This window comes from Heptranchias perlo, chromosome 2, assembly GCF_035084215.1.
Source record: "Heptranchias perlo isolate sHepPer1 chromosome 2, sHepPer1.hap1, whole genome shotgun sequence".
NCBI classification, from domain to species: Eukaryota; Metazoa; Chordata; class Chondrichthyes; order Hexanchiformes; family Hexanchidae; genus Heptranchias; species Heptranchias perlo.
The window spans coordinates 6919287-6945027 of NC_090326.1; the positions used below are offsets into that span (position 1 = coordinate 6919287).

The 25741-nt window shown below is 48.7% G+C and overlaps 1 protein-coding gene across 1 annotated transcript in view; it reads left to right on the forward strand.

The window, feature by feature from the left end:
- The first annotated feature begins 8518 nt into the window (after nt 1-8518).
- Nucleotides 8519-25741, forward strand: part of LOC137331695 (probable G-protein coupled receptor 139) — a 51677-nt gene continuing 34454 nt past the window's right edge. Inside the window, exons 1-3 of the mRNA XM_067995666.1 lie at nt 8519-8669; nt 19490-19588; nt 21867-22759. Coding sequence (XP_067851767.1) covers nt 8519-8669; nt 19490-19588; nt 21867-22759 — 1143 coding nt within the window. The remainder of the gene's footprint in view (nt 8670-19489; nt 19589-21866; nt 22760-25741) is intronic.

Below are 25741 nucleotides of genomic sequence, written 5' to 3' on the forward strand. Positions count from 1 at the left end.
ATTTTGTTTGTGATTGGTGTTTGCTGAGAGATTGCCTGCCTGTATAAGGGAATGAGTGTGTGTGTGAGTGAGTGAGTGTGAGCAAGCTCTGGGTGAAAAAAATTCTCCTCAGCTCCCCTCTAATCCTTCCACCAATTACTTTAAATCTATGCCCCCTGGTTATTGATTTATCTGCTAAGGCAAATAGGTCCTCCCTATCCACTCCATCTGGGCCCCTCATAATTTTATACACCTCAATTAAATCTCCCCTCAGCCTCCACTGTTCCAAAGAAAACAACCCCAGCCTATCCAATCTTTCCTCATAGCTAAATTCTCCAGTCCTGACAACATCCTCGTAAATCTCCTCTGTACCCTTTCTAGAGCAGTCACATCTTCCCTGTAATGTGGTGACCAGAACTGTACGCAGTACCCTGGCTGTGGCCAAGCCAGTGTTTTATCCAGTTCGAGCATAACTTCCCTGCTCTTATATTCTATGCCTCGGTTAATAAAGGAAAATATCCCGTATACCTTTTTAATCACCTTAACTACCTGTCCTGCTACCTTCAGGGATCTGTGGACATGCACTCCATGGTCTCTCTGTTCGTCTACACCTCTCAGTATCTTCCCATTTATTGTGTATTCCCTTACCTTGTTTGCCCTCCCCAAATGTATTACCTCACACTTCGCTAGATTGAATTCCATTTGCCACTTTTCTGCCCACCTGATCAGTTCATTGATATATCCTTGTTACCGCCTTAAAAAATTCAATCAAGTTAGTCAGACACGACCTTCCCTTAACAAATCCATGCTGACTGTCCTTGATTAATCCGTGCCTTTCTAAATGACGATTAATACTGTCCCTCAGAATTGTTTCCAATAATTTGTCCACTACTGAGGTTAGGCTGACTGGCCTGTAATTACTCAGTTTATCCCATACTCCCTTTTTAAACAACGGTACAACGTTAGCAGTCCTCCAGTATTCCGGCACCACACCAGTATCCAGGGAGGATTGGAAAGTGATGGTCAGAGCCTCCGCTATTTCCTCCCTTGCTTCTCTTAACAGCCTGGGATACATTTCATCCGGGCCTGGCGATTTATCTACTTCCAAAGATGTTAACCCCATTAATTTTTCCTCTTTAAGTTTATCCCAACCAATATTTCACACTCCTCCTTAACTACAATCTCTGCATTTTCCCCTCTTTTGTGAAGACAGACGCAAAGTATTCATTAAGAACCATACCCACATCTTCCACCTCCACACATAGGTTACCTTTTTGGTCTCGAATAGCCCTACTCTTTCCTTAGTTACCCTCATGCTCTTTATATATTTATAAAACATCATTGGGTTTCCCTTGATTTTACTTGCCAATATTTTTTCGTGCCCTCTCTTTGCTTTCCTAATTTGCTTTTTAATTTCACCCCTGCACTTTCTATACTCCTCTAGACTTCTGAAGTATTGAGCTCTCGGTACCTGAATAAACTTCCCTTTTTTTGCCTTATCTTACCCTCTGTGCTCATTGATATCCAGGGGGCTCTAGATTTGGCAGCCCCACCCTTTTTCTTTGTGGGAACATGTTTACTCTGAACCCCTCACTATCTCCCCCTTGAATGCCTCCCACTGCTCTGACACTGATTTACCTTCAAGTAGCTGTTCCCAGTCCACTTTTGCAAAATCACATCTCAGCTTAGTAAAAATGGTCTTTTCCTAATTGAAAACCTTTACTCCTGTTCTATCTTTGTCCTTTCCCATAACTATGCTACATCTAACTGAATTATGATCACTAAGATATATAATATTATACAAGAAGTTGTTGCTGTTAAGTAGAAAAAGCAGTTGGGCCGAATGGCCTGGGTACTGTACTGTACATTCAGTGTAAAATGTATATAAGTATATTATTATAGTATCTCATATATTCAGGAAGTTGTTGTTGTTGTCAAATAATGAATTCAGGGGAAACGTTTCTTCCCCATTGTGTCGAATGGCCTGTTTCTGCACCGTGCCGTATTCTATGTAATATACATATATAAAGATATATTATATTATATATATAGTTGTCGTTGTAAATAGCAGTTGGGCCATATATCCTCTGTGCTGTACTGTATTTTCGATTTAAAATGTATATTAAACTTAGAAACATAGAAAGTTACAGCACAGAAGGAGGCCATTCGGCCCATTGAGTCCGTGCCGACTCTATGTAAGAGCAATCCAGCTAGTCCCACTCCCCCGCCCTATCCCCGCAGCCCTGCATTTTTTTTTTAAATTTCCAGTACTTATCTAGTTTTATATTGAAAGCCATGATTGAATCTGCCTCCACCACCACCTCCACCACCAACCCCCCCAACCCAGGGCAGTGCATTCCCGATCCTAACCACTCGCGGCGCAAACAAAAACTTCCTCATGTCACCTTTGGTTCTTTTGCCAATCACCTTACATCTATGTCCTCTGGTTCTTGACCCTTCCGCCAATGGGAACAGTTTCTCTCTCACTATTTGTTCTGCACCCTTCATGATTTTAAATACCTCTATCAAATCTCCTCTCAATCTGTTCCAAGCTTCTCCAGTCTATCCACTTAACTAACATTCCTCATCCCTGGAATTATTCTAGTAAATCTTTTCTGCACCCTCTCTAAGGCCTTCAAATATTTCCTAAAGTGCGGTGCCCAGAACTGGACACTCCAGTTGTGGCCGAACCAGTGTTTCATGGAGGTTCATCATGACTTCCTTGCTTTTGTACTCCATGCCTCTATTTATAAAGCCCAGTATCCCGTATGCTTTTTTAACTGCTTTCTCAACCTGCTTTGCCACTTTCAATGATGTGTGCACATATCACTCCAGATCTCTCTGTTCCTGTACCACTTTTAGAGTTGTGCCCTTTAGTTTATATTGCCTCTCCTCATTCTTCCTACCAAAATGCATCAATTCGCATTTTTCTGCGTTAAATTTCATCGGCGACATGTCCGCCCATTCCACCAGCCTGTCGATATCCCCTTGAAGTCTATCACTACCCTCCTCACTTCCAAATTTTGTGCCATCTGCAAATTTGGAAATTGTGCCCTGCTTACCCAAGTCCAAGTCATTAATAGATATCAAGAAAAGAAGTGGTCCCAGTAATGACCCCTGGGGAACACCTCCCTCCAGACCGATTAAACAGTCATTCTCCAATACCCGCTGCTTCCTGTTACTTAGCCCATTTTGTATCCATGCTGCTACTGTCTCTTTTATTCCATGGGCTTCAATCTTGATCACAAGCTGATTATGCAGCATTTTATCAAACGCCTTTTGAAAGTCCACATACACAACATCAACTGCATTGCCCTCATCTACCCTCTCTGTTACCTCATCAAAAAGCTCTATCAGCTTAGTTAAACATTATTTGCCTTTAACAAATCCGTGCTGGCTTTCCCTAATCAATCCACACTTGTCCAAGTAATTGTTAATTCTGTCCAGGATTAACATTGCTAAAAGTTTCCCCACCACTGAGGTTAAACTGACTGGTCTATAGTTGCTGGGTTTATCCTTACACCCTTTTTTGAACAAGGGTGCAACATTTACAATTCTCCAGTCCTCTAGCACCACCCCTGTATCTAAGGATGTTTGGAAGATTATGGCCAGTACATCTGCAATTTCCACTCTTAATTCCCTCAGCAACCTAGGATGCATCCCATCCGGACCGAGTGACTTATCTACTTTAAGTACAGCTAGCCTTTCTGGTACCTCCTCTTTATCAATTTTTAGCCCATCCAGTATCTCAACTATATCTTCCATTACTGAGACTCTGGCAGCATCTTCCTCCTTGGTAAAGGCAGATGTAAAGTACTCATTTAGTATCTCAGCCATGCCCTCTGCCTCCAGGAGTCGTTCGCCTTTTTGATCCCTGATCGGCCCCACCCCTCCTCTTACTAACCATTTACTGTTTACATACCTATAGAAAACTTTAGGATTCCCTTCTATGTTTGCAGCCAGTCTATTCTCATACTCTCTCTTTGCCCCTCTTATTTCCTTTTTCAGTTCCCCTTTCAACTTTTTGTATCCAGCCTGGTTCTCACTTGTGTTATCAACCTGACATTTGTCATATGCATTTATTTTCTGCTTCATCTTACTCTCTATCCCTTTCGTCATCCAGGGAGCTCTGGCTTTAATTGCCCTACCTTTCTCCCTCGTAGGAATGTACCTACCTTGAACCTGCACCTGAACCACCTCTTCCTTAAAGGCCGCCCATTTTTCAATTATAGTATTGTCTCCAATCTTTGATCCCAATTTATCTGGGCCAGATCAGTTCCCATCTCACTGAAATTGGCCCTACTCCAATTAAATATTTTTACTTTGGAGTGGTCGACGTCCTTTTCCATAGCTACTCTAAACCTTATGATATTATGATCGCTGCTCCCTAAATGCTCCCCCACTGATACTTGCTCCACTTGGCCCACTTCATTCCCCAGAACCAAGTCCAGCAATGCCTCCTTCCTCGTTGGGCCGGAAACGTACTGGTCAAGAAAGTACTCCTTCAAAAATTCCTCTCCCTCTTTGCCCATTATATTATTACTATCTCAGTCTATGTTAGGATAAATGTCAGGAGTCGCACAACACCAGGTTATAGTCCAACAGCTTTATTTGAAATCACAAGCTTTCGGAGCTTTGCTCCTTCGTCAGGTGAGTGAGGAGGTGCATAAAGGCACAGCGTATATAGTCAGAGAACAATGCCTGGTGATTACAGATAATCTTTCCAACTGCCCTTCATCACACCTCGGCAGAGAGATAATCACAGCAATCAAAGGAGTGAATGGTGTTCAGACAGGTTAGTCAGGGAAACATTACATCCAAGAATACTGAGGTGGGGTCACAAGGGGTCAAATCAGAAAGACAAAGAGAGAGAGAGACCAGAAAGACAGAGAGAGAGAGAGAATGACCAGTTGTATTAAAAACAGATCACTTTTTTTCGCTGGAAATTGCAGCAGGTCCGGCCACATCTGTGTATGGAGAACAAGCCAACTACGACTTGAGTCTGGATGACTCTACGTCAGGTGGGGTTACATGTAGCGTGACATGAACCCAAGATCCAGGTTGGATTGTTATAATCTATAAGATTCCAACCCATGGTTGTAACATTCCAATCTATTGTTCTCAGATTCCGATCCATTGTTGTAACATTCCAATCTGTTGTTCTCAGATTCCGATCCATTGTTGTAACATTCCAATCTGTTGTTCTCAGATTCCGATCCATTGTTGTAACATTCCAATCTGTTGTTCTCAGATTCCGATCTATTCTTTCCCTCTCTGTGGAGTCGCTGATCCCTGTTAGTGCCGGAGGTGATGCTCCCACTGACACTATGGGATAACACGTTGAAAGAAGTCGCTTATTAATAGCAGAGAGAAACACTCCAGTGACACAATTAGGGCCCACGGAGACTGACATTAATTACACTCACTGAACAAAGATTTGGTTAACAACTTTAAATCCAACATTTTTTATATCATAACATATATTTAACCAAATATTACACAGATGGAAAGCCCAAAGCCCAGTACATTATTTTAATAAATATTTGAAAGAACGGAAACTATGAGACCCGCTGTCTGACAGCACTGATTTGAAGTGAGAGCAGCTTCATTTACAGATTGCAGATTATTTCTGAGTGAAATCCTTTAATTTCAGAGAGTTTCTACCCACTTCTCAAGGGTTGGGTTTAAACTCAGAGATGGAAACTGAACCATTCTACTGGTCAGTTTGGAGACCATTCTGCGAACATTGGTGCAATCTCTGGATACTCCATCAATATTGGCAAGTCTATGGATCCTCTTGTAAATATTGGGGGCAGTCTCTGCATCTACATGTAAATAATGGTGCAGTGTTTGGATTCTACTGTAAATATTCGCTCAGTCCATTGATTTCCCTGCAAATATTCCTACAGATTATGATAAAGTTTCTGGATACTTTTAAAAATATTGGTCTGCTTCCCGATTTCCTGACTCAATCCGTGGACTTTCTAAATGTGTACACTGCCTAGTAACACTGTAAATATTGACCCAATCCCACAGACCCCTCTAAATACTGAAATGGTCTGCATACAGCTTGGAAGTGAACATTCCCAGGTACCCGTTAATTATCCACTCACTCTCACAATGCCCTGCAAATACTGTAATTATGGGGAGAGTCTCAATATCCCAGTCCCAGGTACCCCTGTAAATATTAACAGAGTCTGGGTAATCCCTGAATTTGTACAGTCCTTCCTACCCCTGTAAATATCGGCCCCAAAATCTGATACAGATCCCTTTCCCCCAAAATCTGACGCAGTCCCCTCCCCACAAAAACGGACAGTCCCCTCCCCCAAAACCTGACACAGCTCCTGCTCCTCCCAAAATCTGACAAAGTCCTCTCCCGAAAAATATCACTGTCCTTTCCCCACAAAATCTGAAGCAGTCCCCTCCCCACAAAATCTGAAAGAGCAAACTTCCCTCCAAATCGGACACAGTCCCCTCCCCACAAAATCTGACATGGTCCACTCCCCACAAAACCTGACAGTCCCCAACCTCCAGTCTGACAAAGCACCTCTCCGCCAAAATCTGACACAGTCTCCACCCCACAAAATCTGAAATAATCCCCGAACCCCAAAATCTGACATAGTCCCCTCCCACCAAAATCTGACACAGTCCCCTCCCACCAAAATCTGACATAGTCCCCTCCCACCAAAATCTGACAGAGCTCCAACTCCCGCAAAAATCTGACACAGACCCCCTCACCACAAAACCTGACAGTCCTTTTCCCCAAAATCTGAAAAAGTCTACTCCCCACAAAATCTGGCACAGTCCCCTCCCCCCAAAATCTGGCACAGTCCCCTCCCCCCAAAACCTGGCACAGTAACCTCCCACCAAAAGATGACAGTCCCCTCCCACCAAAATCTGAAACAGTTCCCTCTCACTAAAATCTGAAAGATCAACATTCCCCCTAAAATCTGACACAGTGGGGTCGATTTTAACACCTGCCATCGGGTGCGTTCCTGGCGGGGGGGCTCCGAAAATCGGGGATTCCTGGGGTGGGTCGGGAGCCCGGCTCCAACCCGCCCACTTCCGGGTTTCCCACAGACCACGCTGACATGCGCGCGCAGCCCCCGCATGTGGGACTCCCGCCGGCAATTAAAGCCAGCGGGGTGCCAATTAAAGTATTTATCTTGGTATTTCAGGTCGTTTACAGACCTGATTGACCTGTTATATTTGGAGGGATGGGATTTTGCAATTGACAGAGACTGTTTCCCGTACTGGGGGAAACACTCCCAGTTCAAATGGACGTGTTGCAGCCACCAGCCTGTGGCAGCTGCAAAGGTCCATCCGACAGGTGGAGGGGGGGGGGGAGACCCTTAACCATTGCAGGAGGCCACTCCGTCACTTTGGACAAAATTTGGCCTCCACCACCCTCCTCCTAACAAGAAAATTAACCCACCTAGAACCTCAACCAGGTGTGCGGACACACTTACCTACCTTGCGGACCCCCTCAGACATACACCTTCCGGATGGGGGCCGCCGTAGCTGCAGTCATGACCTCCTCGGAGGACGAACAGCCTCACCAGCCTCGCCAGCCATGCCGTCCGCCCCTGACATGTGGAGCTCCACAACACAGTGCTGTGACACATCGACCTGCACAGCAGGAGGGAGGGCAACCGCTTAGAGAGATGCGTCGCAGAGGGCACTACCCTCGCCACAGGGTCTACAGACCGAGGCTCAGCTTCCTGGACCTCTCTGAGGAGCAGCGCAGACGGAGGCTCAGAGTCAGTCGCCAGGTAGTCGCCGACATCTGCAGCCTCCTTAATGACGAGCTGCTCCCAGATGGACCGAGCAGCATCTTCTTACCCGTCGCCGTCAAAGTCACCACTGCCCTCAACTTCTTCGCCTCCGGATCCTTCCAGGGTGCCACCGGGGACATCACCGGCGTCTCTCAGTCGTCTGCGCACAAGTGCATAAGGCAGGTCACCGACGGCTTGTTTCACAGGGCCTCACACTACATCAACTTCCCCATGGACGACCGCAGCCAGACGGAGAGGGCAGTTGGATTCCACGCTGTGGCTGGTTTCCCACGGGTGCAGGGTGTAATTGATTGCACCCATATAGCAATACGAGCACCTCCACACGAGCCAGGACTGTTTGTCAACAGGAAGGGCTATCACTCCATCAACACTCAGCTCATCTGTGACCACCGCAAGAGATTCCTTCACGTGTGCGCCAGATACCCTGGCAGCTGCCACGATTCCTTCATCCTGCGGGAGTCCACCGTGCCGCCCCTATTTCACACACCGAACAACCGCAAGGGCTGGCTCCTCGGCGACAAGGGATATCCCCTGCACACGTGGCTTATGACACCTCTGAGGAACCCCATCACCGAGCAACAGCGTCGATATAACGACAGCCACATCGCTACAGGTCCACAATTGAGCATGTTATAGGGCTGCTCAAGATGTGCCTCAGGTGCCTTGATCGTTCTGGGGGAGCACTTCAATATGCGCCATGCAGAGTGGGACGCATCATAATTGTCTGTTGTGCCCTGCACAATATGGCACAACAGAGAGGGGTGCTGCTGGAGGAGGCCCCATCCACATCTGCCACCCATATTGAGGACGAGGAAGACGCCGAGGAGGAGGGGGCCAAGGAGAAGCAGGAGGAGGAACGACCCATGGGCAGAACAGCGGCTCACCTGGCTGCTTGTGAGGCCAGGGAGTCACTGATATGTGAACGGTTCTCCTAACATCAGATTGTCTGAAGAGTCCAGTCCTCATCACCTGCACCGAGGAGTGGCAACACCAGCCCCCTCCCCTGCCCCCTGCACGGAACAGTGGTGCAATTACGCCTGCACCCACTGTAGTATGACCCAATGGGTGGGACCAGGTGTTCGTCTTCATGGTGAGCCCCACGAAAGGGACCAATTGCACAAGCCGGTCAAGAATGGACAAGAGGTGGCAGTAGTGGTGATAACAATGGGGTTTATTGTGGATGTGAACTAAACAAATACAAATAAAAAACATGACAAATCGTCATACACCCCTGTGCATTCCCTTTGTGCTCACAACACCTTCGCCTTGCGTTTACGGGAACCCCTACGTGGTGCTACCCCTGTGGCTTCAGCAGAGGTAGTGGCAGGTTGCTCTTGTTCATGCCCTGACCGATTAGATGCTTTGGGCCTACGCCCTCTGGGTTTCGGTGCCCGTGAGGGCCCCTCCAAAGACTGCTCCACCTTCACCAGTGCAGGGGCAGACTCGGCCACCTGGAGAGGAGGCAGCATTGTGGGTACTGGTTGAGAGGGGGGCAATGGGTGAGACATGGGAGCACTTTGAGTGGCGTCCCCACTTCCATGTCCCCTTTCATCATCATCCCTCTCGTGGCCCAGGCCCACATCACTCCTTCCACCCTGCTGGATGGCAGTTTGGAGGACCTGTGTGAGGCCTTGCAAGGCCACCTGTCATGTATCTGTCACCCTGTTTAAGGCGGCAGAATGTTGTTCACCCTGAGTCCGAACGTCCGTTGTCAGGGCCTGGATAGACTCATTGTTGAGCCGTGCTTGATGCTCGAGGGAGGCTAGCCTTTCCTCCATCGCAGACATTCCCGCACCTACCCGCGACACTATCTCGCGGATACCCTCCTGTACCTGTGCCACCATTCCCCTCATGCAGGAGTTGGACCCCTCCATCACCTGCGCGATTGTGGACAGTGCGCGTGGCACCTCTTCCAGTACCTCGCCAATGTGCTGCTGCCCCTCGACGACTCTCCTTTTCACGGCTGGCCCCCAGGGTTCAGCATCTGGATCCAGCTGAGCAGAACCTGGAGAAGAGTGCTCCCACCGACACGGACTCTCCACGGCTGCCCCTGCCACCAGGGTCTGCTCGTGCTCACATGTGCGCAGTGACTCACCATGTGCAAGCCCAACTAATTGAGGACGGGGACCCACCGAGGTGTGTGTATCTGCGCTGGTGGATGCATGGCTCAGATGTGACGATGGACCCTCAGAGGCCGGCAGATCCTCTGAGGAATCACCCTCCACGGTCACGGTGCTCGCAGACAGCCCTGCAAGAGAACAGAAAGCAATATTAGGCATGTGGACAGATGTTGAGGTGCTGCAGGTGCCAAGTGATGCTCAGATCATTCGCTATCATGAGTGCTGAGTGTTAGCTTTCTGTCACTGGCCGCTTGTGCAGCCCCAGCCTCGGCATCCACCATGGATAGGCACTCCAGCGTGTGGTTGAGATCTAACGCCTGCTGCTCCGCGTCCGTTAGGACCACCTGGTGTGGCGGGCCCCCTCCGGTCCGTGCCCTCTCCCGGGCATTCTGGCATCTCTTCTCCTATCAAGGCAAAACACAGAGGCGTGATTGAGTGATGGTTGCATGGTGAGCCGCTGCATGCATTGGTGTGAGTGGGTTGAGCGTGAGGGAGATGCATGGGAGGGTGCGTGTGCAACATAGCCATGATATTGTATGAGGATTGGGGTGCGTGGTAGTGTTCGAATGGGGACAGGGGCGGTGAGTACGTGCAGGCAAGGTGAGGATGATGGTTGAGTGGATGTGAGGAGTGATGCGAGAGCGTTGTGGTGCCAGTGCAGAAGGAGTTGTGTGGTGGTGGAGGTGATGTGGAAGACGGAGTGTGGGAGAATGGGTAAGTATACTCACTTTGCCTGACCTGGTTAGATCATTAAATCTCTTCCTGCACTGGACCCAGGTTCGTGCAACGTTGCCACAGCTGATGACCTCCTCTGCCACTTCCAACCATGCCTTCCTCGTGGTGGAGGGAGGGCACTTCCTCCCATCCAATGGGAACAATGTTTCCCTCCTCCTCCTCACCCCACCCAGCAGCAGCCGGAGTGAGGAGTCCGAGAATCTTGGGGCTGCCTTCCCCCTGGAGTGCTCCATGATGTCGCATTCGTTGTTTGCAGCAGGAGGAGCATTGGTGGACTGCCCCTTTAAATAGAGCTCCTCCAGCTGTCAGATGTTACTGCGCATGCGCAGTCCGCCCGACGCGCAGATCAGCAGCGGGAAACCCGGAACCAAAGGTAAGTGGCTCCAATTATCCTGTAATTGCGCGCGGAGCTGACTGATTTCACCAGGCGCATTACCCACACGCCCAATAGACCCCCCGCCCCGAACCCGCCGCCATGGTACTATCGGGCCCAGTACCCTTCCACCCAAAACCTGACAGTTCTCTCATCACAAGATCTGTCCCAGTACCTTCCCCTCAAAATCTGACAGTCCCCTCACCCCAAAATCTGTCACAGTCCCTTCCCACCAAAATCTGACACCGTCCCCTCCCCACCAGATTCTGACACCTTCCTCTCCACCTAAAATCTGACACCGTCCCCTCCCCACCAGATTCTGACACCGTCCTCTCCACCTAAAATCTGACACCATCCCCTCCCACCAAAATCTGACACAGTCCTCTCCACCTAAAATCTGAGACATTCCCCTACCTCCAAAATCTGAGACATTCCCCTACCTCCAAAATCTGAAAGAGCAACCATCTCCCCAAAATCTGACACGGTCCCCTTCCCACAAAATCTGACACAGCATCCCTCCTAACAAAATCTGTGGTTTATTTGGATTTTCAGAAGGCCTTTGATAAAGTCCCACATAAGAGGTTAGTGTGCAAAATTAAGGCACATGGGATTGTGGGTAATATACTGGCATGGATTGAAAATTGGTTAACAGACAGGAAACAGAGAGTAGGAATAAATGGGTCTTTTTCGGGGTGGCAGGCAGTGACTACTGGGGTACCGCAGGGATCAGTGCTTGGGACCCAGCTATTCACAATATATGTTTTGTCAGCGTCCATCTGAAAGCTGGCCCATGTCTGTGGACTATGTCATCAATGGGCGTCATATAGTTGAGGGATCCAAGGATTGAACCTTAAGAAACATGAGAGATAACGGTGATAGGGTGGGAAGAGAAGCTTTTCGTGGCTCTGATCAGATAGTTGAGTGGAACCAAGTGAGGGTCGTCGCATCAAAAGAGACCATGTCATACGAAGATAGGAACATCGGAATTAAGAGCAGTTGTAGGCCATTCAGCCCCTCGAGCCTGCTCTGCCATTTGATAAGATCATGGCTGATCTGATTGTGACCTCAACCCTACTTTCCCGTCTACCTACTATAACCTTTGACTCCTTTGTTAATCAGGAATCTATCTTATTCAGCCTTAAAAATATTCAATGACCCTGCCTCCACCGCTCTCTGGGGAAGGGAGTTCCACAGACACACGACCCTCAGAGAGAAAAAAAATTCTCCTCATCTCTGTCTTAAATGGGAGACCCCTTATTTTTAAATTGGAGCCCCTAGTTCTAGTCTCTCCCACAAGGGGAAACATCCCCTCAGCATCTACCCCTTCAAGTCCCCTCAGGATCTTATGTTTCAATAAGATCACCTCTCATTCTTCTAAACTCCAGTGTATACAGGCCCAACTTGTCCAAACTTTCCTCATAAGATAATCCTCCCATCCCAGGAATCAGTCGAGTGAACCTTCTTTGATCCGAATCTAAATTAATTATGTCCTTTCTTAAATAAGGAGACCAAAACTGCACACAGTATTCTAGATGTGGTCTCACCAATGCCCTGTACAACTGTAGCAAAACATCTCTACTTTTATATTCTATTCCCCTTGCAATAAATGACAACATTCCATTTGCCTTCCTAATCACTTGCTGTACCTGCATACTAACTTTTTGTGATTCATGTACTCGGACACCCAGATCCCTCTGTACCTGAGTTCTGCAATCTCTCTCCATTTAAATAATATACTGCTTTTCTATTCCTCCTGCCAAAGTGGACAAGTTCACATTTTCCCACATTATACTCCATCTGCCAAATTTTTGCCCACTCACTTAACCTATCTATATCCTTTTGCAGACTCCTTGGGCTCGATTTTGCGATCGCGTTTCCGGCGGGTTTCCAGCGGGAGGGCCCCGAAAATCCCGATATCCGGTCACGTGACCGGATCGCGACGAAATCCCAGCCACTTCCGGGTACCGCGCTGACGTGCGGGGCTGCGCGCGCAAGCCCCGCTGGTGGGAATCCCGCAGGCAATTAAAGCCAGCGGGGTTCCACTTGAGAGTACTTAACTTGCTCGTTGTGGTCAGTTAATGAGCTGAAGCAGCTGTCAAAAGAGGAAGTGTGGGATTTTAGGTTCAAGGCAGTCAGTTTCCCACACTGGGGGAAACAGTACCTTTCAAACCAGGCGTGTTGCAGCCAGCAGCCTGTGGCAGGTGCCAAGGTGCGCTCCACGGGGGAGAGCCCTCACCCACGCAGGAGGCCACCGCGTCACATAGGGCAACCCCTGCCCTCCACCACCCCCCGCCAAGCCAGAGGACAGACCGACACGAAACCGCAGCCCCAGTCCGAGGACCCACCCACCTACCCTGCACAACCCCTCAGACCAACACCTGCCAGATGGGTAGTGCGTTGACATCGTCGGAGGACGAACAGGATGACCAGCCCCAGCAGCCTCGCAGTCCACGCCGTCCGCCTCGGAGAGGTGGGGCCCCCCAACACGGTGCTGCGGCACACCCACCTGCACAGCAGGAGGGAGGGCAACCGCAGAGAGAGATGCGTCGCAGGAGGCACTACCCTCTGCACAGGGTGTACAGAGCGAGGCTCAGCTTCATGGACCTCTCCGAGGAGCAGTGCATACGGAGGCTCAGAGTCACTCGCCAGGTAGTCGCCGACATCTGCAGCCTCCTTAACGACGAGCTGCTCCCTGATGGACCAAGCAGCATCTTCTTACCTGTCGCCGTCAAAGTCACCACTGCCCTCAACTTCTTCGCATCCGGTTCCTTCCAGGGTGAAACCGGGGACATCACCGGGGTCTGTCAGTCCTCTGCACACAAGTGCATAAGGCAGGTCACCGATGGGTTGTTCCGCAGGGCCTCCCACTACATCAACTTCGCCATGGACGAGCGCAGCCAGATGGAGAGGGCGGTTGGATTCCATGCCATGGCCGGCTTCCCACGGGTGCAGGGTGTAATCGACTGCACCCACATCGCAATACGGGCACCTCCGCATGAGCCAGGGCTGTTCATCAACAGGAAGGGGTATCACTCCATGAACGCCCAGCTCATCTGTGACCACCGCCAGAGATTCCTACACGTGTGCGCCAGATACCCCGGCAGCTGCCACGATGCCTTCGTCCTCAGGGAGTCCGCCGTCCCGCCCATCCTGCAGGCACCCAACGCCGGCAACGGCTGGCTCCTCGGCGACAAGGGGTATCCCCTCCACACGTGGCTCATGACACCTCTGAGGAACCCCATCACCGAGCCGGAGCGTCGGTACAATGACAGCCACACTGCTACCAGGTCTACAATTGAGCAGACCATAGGGCTTCTCAAGATGCGCTTCAGGTGCCTTGATCGTTCTGGGGGAGCGCTCCAATACACACCATTCAGAGTGGGACGAATCATAGTTGTCTGCTGTGCCCTGCACAACATGGCCCAACAGAGAGGGGTGCCGCTGGAGGAGGCCCCATCCACACCCGCCACCCACATTGAGGAAGGCGAGGGCGAGGAGGAGGAGGAGGAGGAGGCGGAGGAGGAGGAGGTGGAGGAGGAGGACGCGCCAGAGGATGTTGGACGACCCATGCGCCGAGCCGCGACTCACCGGGATGGTCGCCGGGCCAGGGAGGCACTCATACGTCAACGGTTCTCCTAGAGTCAGACACTGCGAGGCGCTCGCATCTCCTCACCTGCACATGCGAGCGGACATACCAGCCCCCTCCACTGAAGAGTGCTGCCAGTAATCCTGCACCCACAGCAGTGTGCCCAATGGGTGGCAGCAGGTGTTCGCCGTCATGATGGCCTCCACGGAACGCAACTATTGCACAAGCCGCGGAAGAATGGACGAGAGGTGGCAGGAGTGGTGAGAATAGACTATTTAATATCTCGAATGTGACATTATATAAGAAAAAAAGTACAAAATAATAAACACCCTGGTGTATTCCCTTTGTGATTATAAGGCCTTTGCAATTCTTTTCCGGGAACCCCTACGTGGTGCTACCCCTGTGGCTCCAGCAGAGGTAGTGGCAGGTTGCTCGTCTTCTTGCCTTGACCGGGTAGATGCTTTTGGCGGACGGCCCCTGGGTTTCGGTGCCCGTGACGGGACCTCCACAGACTGCTCCTCCTGCACCGGGGCAGGGGCAGACTCGGCCACCTGGAGAGGAGGCACCATTGCGGGTACTGGTTGAGAGGTGGGCGACGGGTGGGACGTGGGGACGCCTTGAGAGGCGTCCCCGCTTCCATGTCCCCGGTCACCATCATCCCTCTCTTGGCCTCGGCCCACATCACCCCTTCCACCCTGCTGGACGGCAGTTTGGATGGCATGTGTGAGGCCTTGCAAGGCCACCCCTAGTGTATCCCTCAGCCTGTTGGTGGCGTCGGAATGTTGCTCACCCTGAATCCGTACAGACATTGTCAGGGCCTGCATGGACTCGATCTGGAGCTGTGCGTGACGCTCGAGGGAGGCCAGCCTGTCCTCCACCGCAGACAGTCCCGCACCTATCTGCGACACTGTGTCGCCGGTACCCTCCTGTGCCTGCGCCACCAATGCCCACATGCAGGAGGTGGACTCCTCCATCGCCTGCGCTATTGTGGACAATGCGCGCGGCACCTCTGCCAGTACCTCAGCAATTAGCTGGTGGCCCTCGACGACTCTCCTTTTCACTGGTGGCCCCCTGGGTTCAGCATCTGGGTCCGGCTGAGCAGAGCCTGGAGATGAGTGCTCCCTCCGTCGCGGACCCTCCGCGGCTGCCCCTGCCACCAGGGTCTGCTCATGCTCACTCGTGCGCGGTGACTCACCAAGTGCTACCGCAACTAGTTGGCGAGGGGGACCCACCGAGGTGCGTGTCTCTGCGCTGGTGGATGGTTGGCTCTAATGTGACGATGCACCCTCAGAGACCGCCATGTCCTCTGAGGAATCGCCCTCCACGATCGCTTCACCCAAAGACGGACCTGCAAGAGAACAGAGGGCACTTTGAGGCATGTGGACCAACTTGACAGTGCGCCTGATGGCAGGTGATGATACGGTAACTCGCGATCATGGGTGTTGAGTGTCAGCTTTCCCTTACCGGCTGTTTCGGCAGCGACACACTCACCATCGGCCACCGACAGGCAATGTCGCGTGCGGGCGAGGTCGAGCGCCTCCACCTCTGCGTCGGTGAGCTCCACCACTTGCGGCGGCCCACCTCCGGTGCGTGCCCTTTCCCTATTGTTCTTGCTTCTCTTCTCCTGTGAAGGCAAAACACAGATGTGTGAGTGGGTGCGTCTTGCATCGTGAGACGCATCGAGCATCGGTGTGGTTGGGTTGAGCGTGGCGCGGAACGGATGGGAGGAAGCGTCGGCCACGTGCCCATCCCATTGCATGGGGATTGGGGTGTGTGGTAGTGTTCGGGTGGGGTCAGGGACGGTGGGTACTTGCGTGCACGGCGAGGATGGTGAATGAGTGGCTGTGAGGATTGCTGATGGAGCGCAGTGGTGGCTGTGCAGGAGGGGGTTGTGATCTGCTTGGCGTGATGGTGGGGACGGGATGTGGGAGGGTGCGTTGGTGTACTCACCTTGCCAGACCTAGTCAGGTCATTGAAGCGCTTGCGGCACTGCTCCCAAGTCCTTGGGGTGTTGCCCCTGCTGCTCACCTCCGCCGCCACCTCTGCCCATGCCTTCCTGGTTGCGGCGGCAGGGAACTTGCGTCCATCTTCTGGGAAGAGTGTTTCCCTCCTCCTCCTCACGCCCTCCAGCATCAGCTGCAGTGCCAGATCTGAAAAACGGGGCGCAGCCTTTCCCCTTTGCTAAGCCATCGTCTCAAACCGCTTGCTTGTAGCAGGAGGGGCTTTGGGAGACTGCCCCTTTAACTGGAGCTCCTACATCGCGTCGACGGTACTGCGCATGCGCAGCCGGCCGGCACGCAGCTGGGGAGCGCAGAACCCGGAAGCAGGGCTTAATCGGTCCAATTATCCCGCGATCGCGTGGGGGACGCACACGATTAGCCGTCCGCGTTTTCCACGCTCCCGGAGGACCACCCGCTGGGAACCCGCAGGCCTGCTAAATTCGAGCCCCTTATGTCCTCTTCACAACTTACTATCTCACCTACATTTGTGTCATCAGCAAATTTAGCAACCGTACATTTGGTCCCTTCATCCAAGTCATTGATATAGATTGTAAATAGTTGAGGCCCAAGCACTGATCCCTGTGGCACTCCACTCATTACATCTTGCTAACCTGAAAATGACCCATTTATGCCTACTCTCTGTTTCCTATTAGCTAACTAATCCTTTATCCATGCTAATATGTTACCCCCTACACCATGAGCTCTTATTTTGTGTAATAGCCTTTGATGTGGCACCTTCTCAAAAGCCTTCTGGAAATCCAAGTACACCACATCCACAGGATCCCCTTTATCCACGTTGCTTGTTACTTCCTCAAAGAACTCTAATAAATTAGTCAAACACAATTTCCTTTAAACAAAGCTGTGTTGTCTCTGCCTGATTGCAATGAGATTTTCTAAGTGCCCTGCTGTAACCTCCTTAATAATAGATTCTAGCATTTTCCCTATGACAGGTGTTAAGCTAACTGGCCTGTAGTTTCCTGCTTTCTGTCTCCCTCCTGTCTTGAATAGAGGAGTTACATTCGCTATTTTCCAATCTGATGGGACCCCTCCAGAATCTAGGGAATTTTGGAAAATTAATACCAATGCATCTACTATCTCTGCAGCCACTTCTTTTAAGACCCTAGGATGAAGTCCGTCAGGACCTGGGGACTTGTCAGATTTTAGATCTAATATTTTTTTCAAAATCCTGATGATTGTAAATGGTTTAAATTCCTCCCTCCCTTTCACCTCTTGATTCACAATTATTTCTGGCATGTTATTTGTATCCTCTACAGTGAAGACGGACGCAAAATATCAATTCATCCGTCATTTCCTTATTCTCCATTATTAATTCCCTAGATTAACTCTCTAGAGGACCAACGCTCACTTTTCTTACTCTTTTTCCTTTTTAACTACTTTTACTATCTGTTTTTATATTTCCAGCTAGCTTTCTCTCGTACTCTGATTTCTCCCTCTATATTATTCTTTTAGTCATTCTTTGCTGTTTTTTATATTCTGTCCAATCTTCCGACCTATCACTAATCTGTGTGGAATTGTATGCTTTTCTTTCAATTTGATACTACCTTTACCTTCCTTAGTTAGCCATGGATGGTACGCCGTTCCCCTAGAGTCTTTCTTTCTCTCTGGAATGTATCTTTGCTGAGTGTTATGAAATATCTCATTAAATGTCTGCCACTGCATCTCTACTGACCTATCCCTTAACCTAAGTTCCCAGTTCACTTTAGCCAGCTCTGTCTTCATGCCCTCATAATTGCCCTTATTTAAGTTTAAAACACTAGTCTTAGACTTACTCTTCTCTCCCTCAAACTGAATGTGAAATTCAATCATATTATGATCACTGCTACCTAGAGGCTCCTTTACAATAAGGTGATTAATTAATCCTGTCTCATTACACATTACCAGATCTAGAACAGCCTGCTCTCTCGTTATGAATGAGGTGAGGGCTGGGTTTGCTATCGTGTGGAGGTGGTGATGGGTGGAACATGGAGGGATTTAAACCCAAGGGTGAGAATTTTAAATTTAAGGGATATGGAACTCGGAGCCAGTGAGGGTCAGTGAGGCTGATCAGGACCTGGTGCTGGTTGGTCACGGACAACAGAGTTTTGGACGAGCTCACATTTATGGAAGTGGAGGTTGGGTGGCCGGTCAGGAGTGCATTGGAGGAATGGAGTCTGGAGGGTCAGAGGCATTGATGAGGATTTCAATGCTAATGGGCTAAGGAAGGAAAGGAGGCGGGTGAGGGAAGCGCGGGGCCTTTGATGGAGGACAAATCGGGTCATGAGCTTAGCTCGGTGTTACACGGGACCAATTTTACAGGAGCCATTAACCAACGTAGAAGAAACAGGTTAACATCTGTAACAAAATAGCGGAGAGAGGAATCTCAATGGGCCACGTTCGGTGTCCGACCCTTAATTATCACCCACAGTCATTTCTAGGCAGAAATCCTCAAACTACTCTTTAATTGTCCTCGGGTCAGAGATTCAAAATTCATATTTTAACTTGGAAACTGCAGGAACAAAGTGAAACGAGTCTGCTTGTGTCCCTGGATTCAGTCTACACTGCGGAGAATCGGTATAAATAAATCTCCAGGAGTGAACATGGGCGATACAATTATATAAAAACTGTAAATGAAGCTGCTCATTATTATCGGATCAGTCCTGTAGATTAATGATTTTAACTTTATTGCTGAGAGTGTTCTGGACCTTGAGAAGTTTGTGTTATATCCACCACATTATTTACACAGGAGTAAAAGCTGCTGATGTAAGATGTTTGTTCAAGTGATTGTTACCAATAGCAATGATCAGGGGTATAACCGTGTCAGTGGAGAATTATCCTGTGTATAAATCAGGGCTTGTTGGAATGGATCAGCTCAGAGTGCCTGCCGGAGCTGTGCTTTCCAGGCGAACAGAAGTCACTGCTTCTCACAGAAATGCATAATTCAGTGATCGGTCGGATACAACGCATTTATTATCCTATTCTTGCAGCCGTTGGAGTTCTGGGTAAGCCTTCATCTCCGCTGTTAGCGGTGTAAATCGGTGTTAACTCTGCTGCTGTACTTGACATTTTATTTTTCTCCCTGCACGTGTAACAAAGTGGCCAGTCCTGTTCCATCGCTTCAATGATAGAATGTGTTAAGTGTCTGCTCTTTCGGTCTTCGAGGAGCTGCATTATATCTGTAAAGAAATTTGTGTATCGAACCATGGCTGGATTATTCTCTGTACTGAATGTATTTTGAATAATTGTATCTCTTTAGCTTCTAAACGTTCGGCCTTGTAGGAGCTGCATTGTATCCATAATGATTTTTGTATATCTAACCCTGGCATTGTTACTGGATTATTGTCTGTACTGAATGTATTGGAATCAGGTGTCTGGGCTAAGAGCTGGTCTCAGACCATCAGGAGCTGTGAACAGTTTTATGTTGTGGAACTAACCTGTTCTGGAATGTGTTTTCATCAGTGTGTTTTCAGTGATTGATAATGAGACAGCTCACGGTCTCAGTGTTACAAGGAGGCAGCACAATGTCCTCCCTCCCCAATAACATGCTTCAGTTTAACTGGGATTTCAATGTATTTATTGGTTCTCACTGTTATGAAATATTATTCCATTATGTGAGTATCTGACGCCGCTTCAGATGTCTCGCTACTGAGCTGAGTTTTCTGCTGACTCTTTCACATCTCCTTCTCTGCTTCACTGTGGGTGAATTCATTGACTGTCACTCGACTTCATTGTAAAATGAAATGTTCTGATGTCATGTTGTCTCAGTTTGCACTGTATCTGTTGGAATCAGAACCCCTTCTATTTATCTGTAGATTATAAGTATGATGTTGGCGTTTTGTTAATTGAACAGTCCCGTCATCTAACGCTTTATAATTACAGGAGAAGGAATCTCAATTATTGTGAGCTCTGTCTGGAGGAGGCATTTGATTCAGTTTATTCCATGATTTATAGATGAAGTGAACAGTGTAGGTGAACAGGTGGAGACTTGGATGATCTGTAGAGACATTAAACTATTCCACAGAGGCTTCACTATTTAACAAACTGACAGTGAGAATAGGATCGGTGGGACACGGGACTGGTGAACAGAATGCAGGCACAGGATGAGAGGATTTAATCAGATATGAAAATGGACTTGAGAATGAGAGTAGAGTGAGTGATAGAGAGGGTGACTGAGGGGGAAAGGGAGAGGCTGTGGTGTGAATAATTCATCAGAATGAACTGCTGAATCTTCCAGTACAATTAAACATCGAAAATGTTACTTGAAGGAGTTATTATGATGTGGTCAGATTGGGTGAGTTTTTATTGTGGGACTCGCTCCTCATGTTCATACCCCTGTCAGGTCCTCAGTCTGTTTTTGTGAATATTCCTTGCTTTCCAAATTAACACTAAATATAATTAAAATCTATTTAATGAATAGAATCAGTAATTTCTTGATCGTGATGAATTATTTGGATATTGTATTTTTAAAGCTCGGCTGAATTCAATAAACAACGAGGTTAATTTAGTTAATACTTTGTACATTCAATTAAAATTAAACTGAAAAGTTAATTTATTGAACACATTGTATGCCTGACACCAATAGCCACTGAAATAAACTGTTGAATGTATGAGCTGGATTGTGTTCGAGGAAATCTAATCTATCGGTCCAACTAACACTCTGTTCAGTCTCTCCCTGTGAATCCCAGCCTCTCCTCCCATTGTATTGAATCCTCTGTCTCCTCATCCTTTGTTTCAGTTTATCCGCTTTCCCAAACCATCTGCTCCTGACTCCCCTCCAGCTCCGACATGTCCTTTTCCTTGTCTCCCTCCCAATCTCACTCATTGGCTCGGTCTCCAGCTGCCTTTCCCCTTTAGTTCCAGCCCCTGTCGGATCTCTTAACCCAGAGCAACAAACCAGCTGCACCTCTCCCTGTCCCTCACCTTCCCGATCATTCGCTCTCTTTCCCCGTCCGTCTGGAGCCCAAACCCGGCTTTAATCCGCTGGATTCCCGGTGTGTAAATCCCCTTCTCCCTTCCCCACCGGCACTGCGTCCTCACTCAGCCCTTCCAGTGGATCCGGTGCTCACTTTATTCACTTTCTGTATCCATCTCCCAATTCATTATTGATCATTGTGTTTAAAAACATCTCTCTGTCTGAAAGCGCTGCCCAGGTCAATCAATCACTTTCCACCCTTCGATGCAGCAACAAAGCTGGAAATTTCACCCCAGATCCCCTCAAACTGCTGCTTTGTCTCCGGGTCTGATCAGTAATTTCTCTGCTTCCTGTTCTCTCTCTTACAGTTAACTTGGTGGCGATTGTGATCCTGTCCCGAGGAAAGTGCGGTCTCTCCAAATGTATCAGTCGCTACCTGGTGGGAATGGCAGTGGCCGATCTCCTGGTCGTTATCATTGAGGTGATATTGGGGGGGATTATTCCGTTTTATCTCCCAGTGTCACTCCTGGACATTACTCCCGTGTGTAGTTTTATTGCCGCCTTGTGTGCTGCAGCCACGGTGGTTTCTGTCTGGTTCACAGTCGCTTTCACCTTTGATCGATTTGTGGCCATTTGTTGGGAGAAACTGAAAATTAAATATTGCACCGAGAGAACGGCGGCTGTGGTTCTGGGAACAGTGAGTGTGCTGGGCTGTTTACTGAGTGTCCCCTGGTACTTTATGTATACGCGTAAATACATCATTGATAATGTTCCCTGGCGTTGTGCGACTAAATGGAGCTTCCGTGCCTCCCCCACATGGGCCGCATTTGAGATGATTGACCTGATTTTAACCCCTTGTGTCCCGGTCTGTCTGATTTTGCTGTTCAATGTTCTGACGGTCAGACGTATTTTAGTGTCCAGTCGAGTCCGCAGGGGACTCCGGGGCCGAAGCAATGGAGAGAATCACAAGGACCCAGAGATGGAGAACCGAAAGAAATCCATCATTTTACTCTTCAGTATATCGGGCAGTTTTATACTGTTATGGCTGACTAACGTTGTCTTTTACATTTATGCACGAATTGCAGACACTCAGTATTATTCCTCCTACACTGACCCTATTTATATCACAGAACACACATCAAAGATGCTGCAGCTTCTCAGTTCCTGCACAAACACGTGTATTTATGTCCTGACCCAGACTAAATTCAGGGAGGAGCTGAAGAACGCGGTGAAATACCCACTCAATCTAATTGTTAAATTAGTGAAATCATAGAAAGAGCTGAAGGGTTTCAAGCACTGGAATAAATCCCATTTCATCCTCCATCCCCTACACTTCCCAGGGGACGGAAAGTACCACATAGATGGAGAGAGAGAGAGACAGCGAGAAAGACAGAGAGAGAAAGCAATAGAGAGAAGGGGGAGAGAGAGACAAGAGCGAGAGAGAGAGACAGAGAGAAGGAGATAGAGAGGGAGACAGAGAGGGAGAAACAGAGATAATGAGAGAGAGAGTGAGATAGTGATAGAGAAAGATGGTGAGATAGAAACAGGGGGTGAGGGACAAAGCGGGACAGTGAGACTGAGAGAAACCGAGAGGGACACACAGAGTGAGAGGGACACACGGAGAAATAGAGAGAGTGAGAGAGGAACACAAAGAGAGATAGAGAGAGGGAGAGGGAGAGGGACACACAGAGATATATAGAGAGGGACACAAGAAAAACAGAGACATACACAGAGATAGAGAGAGGGAGGGACACACAGAGATGGAGAGAGAGAGAGAGAGGGACGCAGAGAGACAGAGAGAGAGAGAGATGGACACACTGATATATATATATAGAGAGAGAGAGAGAGAGAAAGAGAGGGAGAGGGGGAGAGTGGGAGGGACACAGGGATAGAGAGAGAGTGTGTAAGGGAGAGTGAGAGGGACACACCGAGATAGAGAGAGGGAGTGAGAGGGACACACAGATAGAGAGACAGAGAGTGAGAGGGACAGAGAGAGGGACAAGCAGATATCTATACATGTATATATAGAGAGAGAGGCATAAAGAGATAAAGAGGGAGAGTGAGAGGTACACACAGAGAGAGGGAGAGTGAGAGGGACACACAGATAGAGAGAGGGACACACAGAGATAAAGGGAGATTGAGAGGGACACATAGAGAGAGAATGAGAGGGGGAGTGAAAGGGACAGAGAGAGAGAGTGAGAGGGATAGAGAGAGAGGGGGACGCACAGATATATATTTATATATAGAGAGAGAGAGCGAGGGAGAGTGAGAAGGACACAGAGATAGAGCGAATGAGAGGGAGAGTGAGAGGGAAACACACAGAAAGAGGGACACACAGAGATAGAGAGTGAGAGGGCCACACAGAGATAGAGAGAGAGGGGGAGAGTGAGAGGAGCACCCAGAGAGATACAGAGAGAGAGGGGGACACACGGAGAGATAGAGATAGAGAGAGGGAGAGTGAGAGCAACACACAGATAGAGAGAGTGAGAGGGAGAGAGAGTGGGACAGAGAGAGAGAGAGACATAGAGAGAGAAAGAGAGGGGGAGTGAGAGGGACACACAGAGAGATAGAGAGACAGTGAGAGGGACACATAGAGAGAGTGGGAGAGTGAGAGAGACACAGGGAGAGAGATAGAGAGAGAGTGGGAGAGTGAGAGGGACACACAGAGATAGAGAGTGAGAGGGACACACAGAGATAGAGAGAGGGGGAGTGAGAGGGACACACATAGATAGTGAGAGAGAGGGACACACAGATATATATTTATATCGAGAGAGAGTGAGAGGAAAACACACAGAAACAGGGACACACAGAGATAGAGAAATAGAGAGAGAGATAGAGAGAGAGAAAGAGAGGGAGAGTGAGAGGGACACGCAGAGAGATAGAGAAAGGGGGAGTGAGAGGGAAACATAGATAGAGAGAGAGGGACACACATATATATTTATATATATAGAGAAAGCGAGCGATGGAGAGTGAGAGGAACACAAAGATAGAGAGAATGAGAGGGAGAGTGAGAGGGAAACACACAGAAAGAGGGACACACAGAGATAGAGAGTGAAAGGCCACACAGAGAGGTAGAGAGACAGAGGCACACACATAAAGAGAGAGAGAGAGTAAGAGGGAGAGAGAGTGGGACAGAGAGAGAGAGAGACATAGAGAAAGAGAGAAAAAGAGGGAGAGTGAGAGGGACACACAGAGAGATAGACAGTGAGATAGTGATACAGAAAGATTAGAGGGGGTGGGGACGAGAAGGGGGCAGGGGGAGAGAGAGACGGAGAAAGAACGCAGGGACAAAAGAAATATAACAATTTTAAAAACGCAGAAAATTAAGACAGATTCACATAAAATGGAGGGACTGTGTGTGAGAGATCGAAACAATGAGCGGCAGAGTTCCTCGGAGACGGAAAGAAATAAAGAGAGAAAGAAAGAATTTGTAAGGCAAGAGAGAAAAATAAAGAGAGAAAGCAGATATATATAATGAGAGAGAGCAAGCAGAGATGGATGGAAGCAAAGAGAGAGACTAAGGAAGAATTAGAAAACGATAGAAGTGGAAATAACGAGAGAAAAACGCACAGAAAATAAACAGAGATAAACGATATACACAGAGAAAAGACACAAAGAAAGACAGACAAACATATAAAGTTGCAGGATGTAGAGATAGGAGTGAGAATAGAACAGTGAAAGCATTAAATAACCAAACACACTGTGTGATCAGCCTGGACTGTGTGAGAGTGCTGACCAGCAGAACAGCAGCAGATGGAGCAGGACAGACAGTTCATGTTTGTTCCGGGGTAACACTCTTGTGGATTTAATTTAGACATTTCAAAAGGTGATGCCTGGAGGCTGCACAATGAACTCCCTCAGTCTTGTGTCCCTGACCCTGACCATTACTCACTGTGGGAGTTTCCCAGCTGCTCTGTGTAGAAAAAATTCATCTGATAAACGAAAGCCTGAGACTAAATCGGCTTCAGCATGTCTGAAGGAAAAGGATTGTTAATGACACATTGTAAAAGATCACAGAGCAGAGGATAGATCACCATAGCAACAAGAACGATTCCAGGAGGGCTAGAGGTGGTTTGAACACCTGCCGACTGAACTTGGTTACATTGTGGACACTGAGAGAAAACAAGTGAAGTTTGAATCAGTGGTGGGTTGTATCTGTAGGAATCTATTGTTCACAAACCACCGTCCCAGAGGTGTGATTCTGTGTTAAAAAGGTCTTTAAAAGCTGGGCAGATGTTGAGTG